The sequence below is a fragment of the Salvelinus sp. IW2-2015 genome, unplaced genomic scaffold (assembly GCF_002910315.2).
Source record: "Salvelinus sp. IW2-2015 unplaced genomic scaffold, ASM291031v2 Un_scaffold1114, whole genome shotgun sequence".
In the NCBI taxonomy this organism is placed as follows: domain Eukaryota; kingdom Metazoa; phylum Chordata; class Actinopteri; order Salmoniformes; family Salmonidae; genus Salvelinus; species Salvelinus sp. IW2-2015.
This window is the reverse complement of record NW_019942733.1, coordinates 303-15,220: the sequence shown is the minus strand read 5'-3', so window position 1 is coordinate 15,220 and position 14,918 is coordinate 303. Positions and strand designations below refer to the sequence as shown.

Sequence of the window (14,918 nt, the reverse complement as noted above, 5' to 3'; positions counted from 1 at the left end):
ACAGTACCCATACTACAGTCACTATGGCTTCCTGTGATTCCCTAGTACAAATACAGTACCCATACTACAGTCACTATGGCTTCCTGTGATTCACTAGTAAAATATCAGTACCACAGTACCCATACTACAGCGGATACATACAGTACCCATACTACAGCGGATACATACAGTACCCATACTACAGCGGATACATACAGTACTCATACTCCAGCTTAGGAAACCTATAGAACCATCATTCCGTTTAAAAAGCTCTCTCATTCATCATGTGGGTACCGTTCCACTACAGTCAATTCAGATCAAATGAATGTACTACAATCCCTAAGTCTTCAGGTGTGCTTCTTGGTAAGATATCAAAAATACAAAAATTGCTCTGAAATATCTTTGTCCTTCACAAAAATCAAAACATTCATACAAATAACTAAATGGAATTGGAACTCATAATCCATGACCACTGGCTAAAAGGACAAGTACTGAATGTTCTCAAAGGAAATATCTTAGTAAATACAATACGTATCCATTCACACCACCATCAATACAGACAGTCCATGTGTTAATGTTCCACTTCACAAGAATCAATACATGAACACACACACACACAGAGGATAACATTTCAGGAGGAAAAATCWGATTACCTTTCAGTTCCTCATCCAGCTCGAGAGAAGAGGGGAGCGAGTGAACTCTAGTGATCTAAAATAGAGAGGTGCCTGTCTAGAGTATATAAACAAAGCTGTTTGAAGCCAGGCAGGGAGAGAGGGAGAGAGAGACAGGGACAACTATCTCAGGATATCCTCCTACAGACAGAGTTTGGGTTCCACAGAGACTCATCTCTCCTCCCACACACACACATCTCTCTCGCGCTCTCCCTCCATCCCATTCCCACTCCACGGGGTGGCACACAAGTTTCCAGTGTCCAGCTTTCTCCCCTCCTTCCCTCACTCTCTGCCAGTCTCTTTCACCCCTCCCCTTCTCCGTTTCCCCGGCCCCGCTCCCCGGCCCGCTCCCCTGCCCCGCTCCCCTGCTCCGCTCCCCTGCTCCGCTCCCCTGCCCCGCTCCCGACACATTTACTGCTTACCNCCCCTGCCCCGCTCCCGACACATTTACTGCTTACCATTCCTCTTCTCTGCTTTCATCTTCGCCAAGCCTCAACTCCCTCTTTAAAGGTCATCACATGCCCACATCGCTGCACCCCTTTTACTCTCCCTCTCTTTCTGACAGATCCAGTGGAGAAAGAGTCAGAAAGACAGCGAGGGAGAAAGAGAGAGAGCGCGAGGACATGGCAGTTAACTTGTGGTACATTTAAGAAATAGCTCTTAAGGGCAAACCTAACCCAAAATGAGTCTAATTAGGAATAGTACAAATACAGATCCCTCTTAAAATGGGAAAAACCTGGAATACAAACAACTTCAAATACATGAACTCTTGCTGTGCATCCCAGCTGTCTTGTTATGAATAAATAACTTACAAAAATCTCTGCTCAAAACAATCATTTCATTTAAATATATCTTCCTTTTTTTTAACATCAGATCATTACTGGAGCTCCAAAGTAATTCAAAATCAGAGAGAAAATATGAATATTTCCTTAAATGACCCCCCTTCCCCAAACATTATATGTAGGTCAATGGTGATGGAGAAACTGGAAACATGTGGAGCTGGTATAGGCTTGATGGAGAGAAAGCAGAGAGGGGGCTGAGAGTGGGTACGGAGGTCTGTAATCGGAGTAGAAACCAAGAGCCCTCCAATCATGACCTAATTCCTCCAAGAATGTCAACACCAGGGCCTGAGAGCCAAGGCCAGAGTCCAACAACAATACCCCAGAAAAGCATAACCATTTACACGTGTTTCGCCTCACTCACTGCAGCTTTAAACATGTCCGACCATCAACACCGCTCTGCAGCCAGTGTCCTTGCCCCACTGCTGAAAGGAAAGTATTGGAAGCGCGCCCTTCAAAACCTGCCAAAGCCACTTTGGCATCTCCTTCCTTCATAAGTGAATCAGCTAAAACCTTCTCCCAAAGCTCCTACTGATTCAATTGGCCATACACTTTTAGAAGCGATGAAATKAAACTTGTGCGCGTGCCAAATTGCTGACCGTAGCTCATGTGTCTAAAACCTAAAGACTTTCTTTATCTTTCTAATTTTAAAACTGTGCAAATAACAACACGTGTTGATCTTAAATCAGTGTGGTGGTTGAAACTAAAACTCATTTTCCTTAATAAGCCCCTGGCCAGGGGATGGAACATCTGGCTTTCCAAAAATAAACTTGGGGGTCTGGTGCATATGGTCCAAACCTGGTCACAGCTAACAGTACATTCAATCTGGTTTGTAGGCTAAAGCTTAAGGCCAACCAACAACAACTGATCCAAAGTCAGTCCGCTATCAATCATTTCCTTGACCAGTCATACTATGGGCCTGACCTCGGTCTCTTTCTTGAACAGTCCCTTCAGTGACATTAAAAGACAAAAATGGGACTTTCCCCTTCCTACACATCTGATTATCTGAGTGGGAATAGACGACTGATCGCCAGTTCCTCCACCTGCCATCATCAGAACACCCCCTCATCACCAGGCCCCCCCCCTGCCTTCAACAGAACCCCCCCCCCCCCCACCCTCATCAGCAAGGCCCCCTCGCTCTCAACAGCAAGAGCCAAATTCCCTCCTACCAGTCACACAGAGAGATCTGGTCTAGCGCCGCAGGTCAGGAGACACTATTTAGTTTGCAGACCCTCTCAACACCCTCAGATCTACCTGGGGTCACTAAGGTCATTATGCCATCAAATAAAAGAGAAACACACGCAACACACTAAAAAGAGGGGCTTGTGTGAGCACAGAGCACCCTTTTTTAGTAAAGGTCTGGTAAAAATCAGGGGCATTAACAGCAGGCTACATCCTCCAACTACAGATCAATAGAAACAAGGAGGTAATGGCTGMCTCTCACTGATTAATACACTTGATTGGGAATGTATAGGTTGCTTGAGTGGCGTTAGTGGGCGGATGGGGGTTTGTATGAAGAGTGGGATATGACCCATCACATCAGTAATGATTCATGAGTTGTATGGGGATGTTTTGGTCCAGTACCTTGATAAATGGATGATAGACTCAGGCCCTGGTCAGTGGTCACATGCTGGTCATGACATAACAAAGTGTCATCATATGTTGACTAACATCGCTGCCCGTGACTAATGTCCATCTATGGAAATTCAATGGAATACCATCTTGTGTTGTCTCCACTTTGTCCAGAACTCATGTTTTGGACTCCCGCAGCCAAAATAGCTCATGTAGTGTGGCATGAAGTCACGTCCCCCCCCACCCCACCTTTTTTGTTGATTAGCCTAGCATTACGTCACTGTCAAGTCTGCAGTAGAAATTGAAAATGGCCGCCAATAATCCTGTAAAATGGCCACTCATCCTTCTTCAACAAAGTACCTTTAACTGTATTTTCAAACCTGGTAGTTACATTACAAACAGCCTGTAACATCACAAGCTGATGTCAGTYATTTGGAAGGGAAAGCAGTGCATTTTGTGTGTGTTATTGTTCATGGAATTAAGGTCCATTGTGAGAAACAGGCTACTCTTGACTGCAGCAGCAGTTACATCCTGTTTGGCCTTTTAAAAGATAGCAGGAGCCTGGTATGCCATCATTACCAAATGGCCAAAGAGCAACTAGACATACAAAACATATCTATCTAGACTAGAGATGTACTATTATATGAATGTTATTGGACTGTAAACTCCTGACCTGTTGACAAAACAAAACAATAAAATGGCGAATGAAATAAAAAAGGGAAGTCGTTGAAACTTGCCATAATCACATAAGAAACAACCAAATGAACCACAGATTTAGGTAAACATAAGAAGAAGAAAAAATCCCCCCCATGTACAGTGTATTCTGAAAATATTCAAACCCCTTCCTCTTTTACGCATWTTGTTACGTTTCAGCTTTATTCTAAAATTAATGAAATACAACATTTTCCTCAATCTAGACACAATACCCTATAATGACAAAGCGAAAGCATATTTTTTTTGCTACTTAATTAAAAAACAAAAACACCTTATTTACATAAGTATTCAGAYCCTTTGCTATGAGACTCAAAAATGGAGCTCAGGTGCATCCTGATCATCCTTGAGATGTTTCTACAACTTGATTGGAGTCCACCTGTCAAAAATTMAATTGTTTGGACATGATTTGGAAAGGCACACATACCTGTCTATATAAGTTCCCACAGTTGATAAAAACCATGAGGTCTAAGGAATTGCCCGTGGAGCACCGAGAGTATTGTCAAGGCACAGATCTGGGGAAGGTAACCAAAACATTTCTGCAGCATTGAAGTTCCGAGAACACAGTGGCCATGAATGGAAGAAGTTTGGAACCACCATGACTCTTCCTAGAGCTGGCCGCCCGGCCAAACTGAGCAATCGGGGGAGAAGGGCCTTGGTTAGGGAGGTGACCAAGAACCCGATGGTCACTCTGAAAGAGCTCCATAGTTTCTGTGTGGAGATGAGAGAACCTTCCAGAAGGACAACCATCTCTGCAGTACTCCACCAWTCAGGCCTATGGTAGAGTGGCTAGACGAAAGCACATGACATCCCTCTTGGAGTTTGCCCAAAGGCACCTAAAGGACTCTCAGACCATGAGAAACAAGATTCTCTGATCTGATGAAACCAAGATTGAACTCTTTAACCTGAATGCCAAGCGTCACGTCTATAGGAAACCTGGCACCATCCCTACAGTGAAGCATGGTGGTGGCAGCATCATGCTGTGGGGGTGTTTTTTTCAGCAGCAGGGACTGGGAGACTAGTCAGGGTTGAGGGAAAGATTGACGGAGCAAAGTACAGAAAGATCCCTGATGAAAACCTGCTCCAGGGCGCTCAGGATATCAGACTGGGGTGAAGGTTCACCTTCCAACAGGACAACGACCCTAACCACACAGCCAAGACAACGCAGGAGTGGCTTCGGGACAAGTCTCTGAATATCCTTGAATGGCCCAGCCAGAGCCCGGACTTGAACCCGATCGAACATCTCATGAGAGACCTGAAAATAGCTGTGCAAYGACGCTCCCCATCCAACCTGACAAAGCTTGAGAGGATCTGCAGAGAAGAATGGGAGAAACTCCCCAAATACAAGTGTGCCAAGCTTATAGCGTCATACCCAAGAAGACTCAAGGCTGTAATCGCTGCCAAAGGTGCTTCGACAAAGTAAAGGGTCTGAATAGTTATGTTAAATGTGATTTCAGATTTAAATGGATTTTATTTGCAAAAATKTATAAAAAACTTTTTTTGCTTTGTCATTATGGATATTGTGTGTAGATTAATGAGGGGAAAAAACAATTGAATCCATTTTAGAATAAGGCTGTAACGTAACAAAATGTGGAAAAAGTCAAGGGGTCTGAATACTTTCCGAATGCACTGTAAATGTGACAACGTTAAAGGAAAGAGTCACCCATTTTGTAATGTTATATTGTTTTTGTACATCTCTGAGTGATGTATCGATGCCCTGGGTCATTTAATGTTTTCATTCACTCTGTATCAGAGTTATTGGCATTCAAGCAGGCAGACATCCTACCAGTATGACATAGCACCGTGATAGAAACTTCCAGTGTGGTGAGGGAGACTTTATCAAGTTAGGCACATGAGCTCTTTAAACCTAGCCAAGTGCATTCAGTAAACTAAAAACATACTTTAAAAAGGGTTCACATATTATAGAAATGAAATCTAACATCTGGCCAACAGGCTCAAAAAGAACAGGTAAACATTGGAATGACATTTGGGGTGACACCATTCCTAGTTTTAAAAGAGCTGCTGTTTGCTGGGGCACAGTGACAATCTGTAGCCCAAACGGTGACCATTCTGTAGCCCAACAGGTGACCATTTGTAGCCCAAACAGTGACCATCTGTAGCCCAAACAGGTGACTCTTGTAGCCAAACAGGTGACCTTCTGTAGCCCACAAACAGGTGACCATCTGTAGCCCAAACAGGTTCAGAACATCAAATGATGCTTGAGGCCTATTGTAGTCTCTGTTACATAAATACACATCCACAGCCTTTGAAAGCCTTTCAACCATGAGAGTTGCCTTCCATTTCTGTCAGGCTAGCATGTCCCACCCATCTCAGTGTGGACTACACAACATAGTCAAAGTAACTGACTACAGTGTGCGCGTGTGAGTGTGTGAAAGAGAGAGAGCAGAGCGTCTGTCAACTCATAGTGATCATTTCCCTTTCAAATTCACAAGTCTCCCCACTGCCTCCTGCCGTGCTTACAAAGCAATTATTGTAGGAAGAGGTAGTGAAACGAGGACGAAATTGGCACACATACTGCCAACACTCATTTCAGCCGTATCCTTTTTCTACTTTAGAGAGACAATCGTGTCATATTTGATATTATCCACATAATTTTCTGGTTGAAGATCATCTTTACATTGTTATAGTTGTCAGGTGCAATGTTATGATTCAGGGGCTGCGCTACAGTAACAACCAACATCTTTCCATGAAAAATGGATCTAAGTACAAAGTAGCCATTAATCTCCACAAATCACTGTCTTTTTTATTGTCTTATTTTTTTTATTTTGAAATAAGACGTTCCAGTAATCCTGTCACTCAGTCAGTTAACTCAAATTCAAGTAAATCAAAACTACTTTCCTAACGTCAAAGTTCTGAAATACAGACATGGGAGGATGTTGTGTAATGGATCATTCACGTGCAGCATAGAATGGTAAACAATAAATCCTGCACAGCAAATAAACAATTCTTAGCTGATAAAGCAGCGCTCACCTCAACGGTTTACAATAGGTCGCTGTCAAGTGTCCAACCTCTTCCCCTTTATCAGGGCGGAACAGCTTTTAATAATCATCTGTGTGTGTAGGTGTAACAGTGTTGCTTCCGTCGCTCTCCTTGCCCCAACCTGGGCTCAAACCAGAAACCCTTTAAACACATCAACCTCCACAAAGCATCATTACCTATCGCTCCACAAAATCCACTTGTCCTTGCAGAGCGGGAAACAACTCCTTCAAGGTCTCAGAGCGAGTGATGCCACCGATTCAAAATGCTACTACGCGCACACCGCTAACTAGTTAGCCATTTCACACCCGGTTACAGGGCGGCAGGTAGCCTAGCGGTTAGAGCGTCGGGCCAGTAACCGAAAGGTTGCTGGGTCGAATCCCCGAGCTGACAAGGTAAAAATCTGTTGTCTTGCCCCTTAAAAGACAGTTAGCTACCGGGGAACAGTGGGTTGTCATTGTAAATAAGAATTTGTTCTTAACTGACTTGCCTAGTTAAATAAAGGTTACATTTAAAAAAGAAAAATACAGTTTGTTTACTTGTGTATAGTGGCAGCCCTCTCTCCATATTCAAAGTCCTTCAGGTATAGAAATACAGCGAGTAGATCAGTCTTTCTCCAGTCCAGTCATTATCCACTCAGGTATAAAATTACAGCATTATAGGTGTAGATCAGCTCCTCTCTCCAGTCCCAAGCCCCTCAGGTATGTAGATCAGCTGTTCAGGATGGATTGGTTCTCTACCTCCGGAAGCTGATGAATGCCTAACGTCAGTCAGCACGTACAGCTGTACATCCATCTCTCACTCAGTCCTACCTGAGAGAGGAGGAGTGGAATGTGGACAGGCAGCATTGCCAAAAATACCAGACCAGGTAGTCACTCGCTCATTTGTCTCAGTCATCGTCCTATTTATTGCTAACCTATCACATTTTTATCACTGGGTCGTTCCATATGAATTCAATAACTTTGACTGCACCCCTTTTGATTTGAACGAACCTAAACGAACGAAAAGGTGTGTAGTCAGAAAGTTATTGAATTCATATGGAATGATCCCACTGCACATTCAGGTATTTTTATTTAAAAGGATTTATAGGCAGGTATTTCGGTCCCGACATCTTCACCGTAGGAAGGTGGTTTCAATTCCACTACGTCAACACTGAATCAATGTGGGAAGTACTTGAGTAGTGTGCTTCGTTTCGGTCACCTCTTAAGTGATTAAGTCAAATTCACCACAGTTTCAGTGACACGCACGCACACACACTTACTTACAATTCAGTTCACCTAACCTGCTGAGTGGAACAAAACATTAGGAACACCTGCTCTTTCCATGAAAAACTGACCAGGTGAAAGCTATGATCCCTTATTGATGTCATTGTTAAATCCACTTCAAAAATCAGTGTAGATGAAGGAGAGGAGACAGGTTATAGAGACATACCTCATTCTCGTTTCTGATAATCCCTCTGTGTACATTATGAACTATAGACCTTTGCTTCCATTGTGGTTTCCTTGAAACCTTATGAGTGCCTTTAGGGGACGTGTTCACTCACTAGGTAATAAAAGTACTGAGCTGTATGACGTCAGAAATAAAAATGTGCACACTTGACTACCCGCCAATCAAATTGTATCTCCCTAACCACAAAATAACAGACTGCATTGCTTCACAGTGATATTTCCATTTCAACAAGGCATGATTTCCCATTCTTTTACATCACAGGTGCATGTCAAAAGATGATAAAAACGTGTTGATAGAAACAGAAAATTCTTGAAATCCTCAAATGGGTTTCGCTGATCCATTTAGTCAGGCAGAAGAACAACTTCCTCAGGCTGGTCACTGTGTAGTTCCTCGTCACATTGCCCGAATACAAAACATGCTGTAAAAGCACTATAGTGAAATGGGAAGTGATTTATAGAAACACTACCGTCCACAACAGACTAGCTACCGTCCACGACAAGACTAAGCTACCCGTCCACAACAGACTAAGCTAACCGTCGCACAACAGACTAAGCTACCGTCCACAACAGACTAAGCTACCGTCCACAACAGACTATAGCTACGCGTCCACAACAGACTAAGCTACCGTCCACAACAGACTAAGCTACCGTCCACAACAGATGCTACGTCCACAACAGACTAAGCTACCGTCCACAACAGACTTCTCCTGTGACATCAACACACTTCACAAGTGAAGTCACTGAACGTGGATATGGTAAATACCATGAGAAAAAAAGACAAGAGTTTTTGGAAAACGTGGTCGCATAAAAAAAAAATGATTTTACTGTAATTCTGTTAGCAAAATATGCATCTGCACATGTGCACAGTAAATGAAATGTGAAATGTTTCTGCGTAAATTGTTTAAAGTAATCCTTGTGCATAGAGTTTGAAAATCAATGGTTTATGTTTGGCATACATTTTAAAGCGAAAAATCTGAGTCTCCGTTATCATGAAAATGCCAATAACCAAACATGTAAAAACCAGAAATCCTACATGCAACTAGTCATCCATTCCAAACAATCTTTCAAAACCACCAAAACAGTCACCCATAAATAGCCACCCATAAACAGTCACCCAATATCCATGTTTATAGTTTTCAGTCGTGTTTGTTCCAAAACATCTCCGTTAGCCTAACAGCACAGCAATACCATACCAATATAGCAATAACACCAATTACCACAGAAGCGGTTGAAAGACAGCGAAGAGCCGGTCTTTCACCAGCTACAATAGGCACATTCATGGGGAGACACCCGTGTGCCAAGGGTTACCATTGTGTGTCTGACAACTCAATGGAGGATAAGCTTTGAAAATAATCCTGCCGGTKACCCAAATGCACAAACCCACGTGCCGGTCCCGAAACGAACGTCAGCACACACATCAAAAAGGTGCACACACGCCAAAACAGAGTGCATGATTGTGCGTGCGCACACACACAGCTCTTGCCTTTAGCCTGTGGGAATGATGTCACCCGGGAGTGAGAGACACATGATCCCGTTGTACAGCAGCGCTCTCAGAGTGGTGAAGGTGGATCCCCTCTGTGTCCATCTGATTTCTCTGTGTTCAATTATTTTGTGCCACTTTTCTGTTTTTTTATCATCAGTCGTGGTGGTGTGACCAGCTGTGCCCTCTACAATCAAGAGGCTTTGACTCAACAATCACTTCAGATGGTGCTAGATTGGGAGATTMATTTGAGATTATGGGTCAAATGAATAATGAAGTGGGCTAATTAATAAAGAAAGCCGAGCTCTCATTAAAATAAATTAACCCACTCCCAAAAGCACAGGCTTTAATGGCCTGGATAAAATACAACTAGAACAGTTTAAACAGCTGAAGGCTAAAATACAACTAGAACAGTTTAAACAGCAAGTGTGTCTTTCAAATGTCAATGAATTTTCCTGATGTTGTCACCAGTTAATCTCCAGTTAAAATTCTGTTCTTAGACAAACGTCCTTAAAGTTATTGCTCAGACCTTCAGATGACTTGTCATTTCAGTGTTTCCCCAATGATTTTTTTCAGCAGTGGAGGCAAAGTTAGTGTGTTTTACATTTTGAGGTTTTAAAGCTAATTTCTTGCAATTCTACACATTTTTGCTGTGGTTTATGCCGTACTCATATGTTATCTGAGTGACTCAAACATAACAAAATGACATTTTAGATTCTCCCTGACAGTCTGGTTTATATTCTGGGGCTGGTTAGTTCTCACAGATTATCTTATAAAAATAATATATAGCTCCATTATCTTTTCTACATACTTTATATCTGTTTTTATTCATTCAAGTTTACAGTGGGGGGGGGTGGGGGCTATCCTCAGTTGAAACAAAGAGGTGAGCTCCCTGCCACTGTTTCGGTAAAAAGCTTACAGATGGTGCCTCCTGAGTGGCCCAGCAGTGCTTAAGGCATCACTACAGGCCCGGGTTCGATCCCAGGCTGTGTGACAGGTGGCCATGACCGGAAGACCCATGAAGCAGTGCACAATTGGCCCAGCGTCGACAGGTTAGGGAAGGGTATGGCTGGCCAGGATTTCCTTGTCCCATCGCACTCTAGCAACTCCTTGTGGCGGGCCGGGCACCTGCAAGCTGACTTGGTCGCCAGTTGTTTCCTCCGATACATTGGTGCGGTTGGCTTCCGGATTAAGTGAGCAGTGCGATTTGGCAGGGTCGTGTTACAGAGCACGCATGGCTCTCAACTGTYGCCTCTCCCGAATCCGTAGGGGAGTTGCAGCGATGGGACAAGACTGTAACTACCAATTGAATATCACGAAATTGGGGAGAAAAAAAAGGGGTAAAAGTACAAAATAATTAAGGATGGGGCTGCAGAAATGTAACCACTCAAATTCATAGACAGRGATATGGATGCAAGGACTGACCATCCATGATTTAGAAATTTGAGGCTATACGGTGTTTGTTTACATTAACTTTGTTTAAACATTGGAGTAAAACAAGCTCATATTTTGGATGAAAGTTGTAATCATGTCAGTCTGATCAGTGAAAGTACTGTAACGTACATCATAAGGGCCATTACTATAAGTGACGTTGCCTACTGTATGTTCTGATACCCTTGTATAAACAGCAGAGAACCACCATGTTCCTCATGCTTATCTAACCTTGTACTGGTAGTCAAAGCATCATTCCATGTGAAAACATGTGGCCCGTTTTGTCTTAACACATTACTGCCATCAGATTATTATGTTCACCCAAAATATTTTTTACAATTTTCACCATTACATCTACAAAAACATTTGATTATCTTTCACACTAAAAAGTGTTTTTCAACGTAAATTAATTCAAGAGCAATACTGAGAAGACATAATATCACAAGGGTAAAATCCAACTTTTTGGCATGCCACACAAAAAGAGGCTGGCTCCCCTGTCGGTGCCTGACCCTGGGTAGCTCGTGGCTGCCATCACCCGTCAATGACACGCACAAGTACACACACGGGACAAGTAGCCAAACAAACGGAGCGTCTGGGCAAACTGGCCACAACTGGGCATGCTGGGAGGACAGATGTTCTGAGGTTGTTCAGGTGGGGCAACACAGTGGAACATACGGTCAGTACAGACCATAGACCGTATCGTACCTACTACAGTACAAGCCAACAGCAATCTCACATATCATTGGAAATAGAGTGAATTCTAAAGAAAGTGTTCAAATAACAGAACATCTAGTCAACGGCGTGTGAGAGTTAATTTCTTACTCAAGAACAGATTTAGATACAATTATTTTTAAAGACTTAAGTATAAGGATATTTTATCTATATTATTTTAGCCTAATATTTCTATAGGTCTTAATGTAATGAATTAATGGTTAGAATGGAGGAGAGAGCCCGTGAAATGTTGTGTGAAGTCTAAATTTACAGCACAGTGGTTACTTCCCAAGAACCATAACAAACAGAGGACTCCATAAATACACATTCCAGTTCAATGCCAGATGAGTGTAGCCCTGCCAAAGAAGTAAAATACAGCCAACCTTAACATACACACAGCTAGGTGAAGTGACCTGGCAGTTCAATCCGTCTACAGTCGTATTCACTACGCACAAAACAGAGGAAAACAGACTTAAACAAGGCCTACCGGAACTTGTCCAATAACAAACACACATTTTTGTTTTCTGTTGCAAAATGTTTTGCTACGGTGTGCCCTAATGAATACGACTCCGCAATCCTAGATGATTGGCTTGTTAAATCCGCTACTGGAGACATGGTGAAACCTGAACAATTTCTTATCCCTTTTGTTTGTGTGTGTCTATATAAAAAAAAAATAGCTATTTATAATTACACATAATTACAGTTGTTATGTTCAATGGCCGTACCCAGACATAATCGGCTTTATAAATGTCCCCTTGTGCTCTGTGCAGTGCCTGCCAAGTGACTGCCTGCAAATTGAGTGTTTTGCTGTTTGACTCACCTGAAAGTCAACCCAGCCAGAGTGAGCTATACTTCTCCATCTCAACAATAGGCAAGTTAATTTCGCATGGCCCGGGTGGTTGGAATTTATACATTTTAGACCCTTCCATTGGTCCTTAAGTGAAATCTCCACCCACTGGGCCATAAAAAAAAAAATACTCGCCCATTACTAATAGGTCATTAACCAATCACATTCAGCAAATCCCCTACAGAGGGAGTTTCCTTTGAATCCATTTTCCCATTCACCGTGTTTGTGGTGGTCATAAACTGGATCATAACATCAAAAGTAGCAAAGCACCCACTCTGGAAATGTAAGGTACTTGTTAGAGTATATTGTTAAAAACAATGTCTAAAAATAAACTAAATTAAAAAAGGGGTACTTTGGATATATTCATGTTAATATTTATGTTGAATAAATGAATGTTAAAAAAAAATATTCTGAATCTTGACATACTCCATCTTTTATCACTGACACCAATATGTCTATCATGTACAGTTAATGAATCATAATTTTTCTACAGGAGGCATGTAGGCTTATAGGTCTTAAAAGGGGATTAAAATGGCCACTTTCATCATGATTTTCTTAAAAAAGGTTTGTGACTCAAATGAAAAAAACATATCAAACATGCTTCCTACCAAGTTTGTTTCTATGAGAGAATTGACAGAACAATCTGAGACACCCCAAAAAAAGTCAGGCTTTCCTGATGTAGAAATGCTCAAATCCTGACCTAATGACTCATCAGAAGCTATAAAAGTCAGGCTTTCCTGATGTAGAAATGCTCAAATCCTGACCTAGTGACTCATCAGAAGCTATAAAAGTCAGGCTTTCCTGATGTAGAAATGCTCAAATCCTGACCTAGTGACTCATCAGAAACTATAATGTAAAACTGACGTCAGATCTGTGCCAGCAAGCAATATCATCCTGCAAATGTGCAGTTAATGCATCCAATAGGCTAAGAACGTATTATCATCGGCACATCTTTGTTTGATAGGCTACACTTGAAAATCACTTCAAGTCTTAAGCGTGTCAGAACTGTGTCACATACCGTATGTGGTGCTATGCAGAAACCAACAAGACACTTCAGCAGAAACCAACGCAACAATTCCATGAACATCTTCAAAGCTTTTTGTATAGAGCTAGGCTACTCACCATCACCGTCAGTAGCGAGGCAGTAAACTTCTGACAGCAGAGACTATAATTTAAAGTCCCAATTTCCCACGCTCTCAAAGCGCTTTACCCAGTCCTATTTGTTTGAACATTATATCAATGGATATTATATATTATATCAATTATATTAACACAATAACATTCATTTATGTTGCAGCTTTTCCATCAAAGTGCCAGTTACCTGCAAGGAGAGTGTCTTGGAGACAGCGGAGTAGCACAGCCCTCATCCACCAAATGTATCCTGGACGGTGCGTATGAATGGTATGCTGTTAAAATTACACTGCACGAGTCTTTCATTTCCATCGCTCAACGCCAAAATATCATAGCAAAGTAAACGCCTAGCTACTTTAACCAGCGGGGTTGAGTGTTGCCTACTTTGCATCGGCACACGCTGCGCTACTCTTGTCAGAAAATGAATGAAGCAATCGACCGCTGCTACTCTCACGCATGCTCGCGGTGAAACCCGACACCACGGCTCGAGAGTACGACCCAGTGGAAGTTGGGCTTATTTGCATAAAACATCTCACTTCCATATGTAAATGAAATAGACCTTTGGGCAAATGTCAACATTATTAAACGTGTATATTTTATCTCATTCTTCAGCCTTGTATTGTTCTAAACCAAATAGCTAAATAAAATCATTCACTGAGTGACAGAATTTGAAAGGTCAGTGGTGATTTTGTATGCCCCCTTGTCTCCATCTTACCCATCTTCATTACGTTTTTATGTGTATAGTTGCTTTGTTTACATTCAGTCAGTTGAGAGATTATAGAAACTGACCACCTCACCAGAGGAATATTCATTTGTCAGATTCCCTTGAAAAACGTTTCCTCTGTTGCAAAACAGTTTGCAATGGAATTTTTTTTACTCCAAATGGAAAATGTTTTACAACAAAAAAAGAGAGTTTCTATTGGAAAAATGAATGTAGCAAGGTCCCAGTTTGTTTCTGTTTGCTTCCGTTTGGTTCCTCAAGTAAATGGCAAACAAAACGTTTAACAATGGAATTCGACTAATGAATTCCCCCCAATGACTGTCATTGTGCTGCTAGAGCTCAGGTAATGGGGAAAGTCTATACCATCCCATACAAGTTTA

At 42.1% G+C, this 14,918-nt stretch overlaps 1 protein-coding gene across 2 annotated transcripts in view; it reads right to left on the bottom strand.

Moving 5' to 3' along the window:
• The window catches only part of LOC112069773 (rho GTPase-activating protein 18-like), a 34,328-nt gene extending 20,047 nt beyond the window's left edge, over positions 1-14,281 (bottom strand). The window contains exon 1 of one of the 2 annotated variants that reach the window (XM_024137149.1): positions 14,008-14,281. In XM_024137149.1, coding sequence (XP_023992917.1) covers positions 14,008-14,129 — 122 coding nt within the window. In that variant the 5' untranslated portion in view covers positions 14,130-14,281. Of the gene's footprint in view, positions 1-632; positions 847-14,007 lie in introns of those variants that run through there. The other variant, XM_024137150.2, reaches the window with a different exon arrangement.
• Between the last annotated feature and the right edge of the window lie 637 nt (positions 14,282-14,918).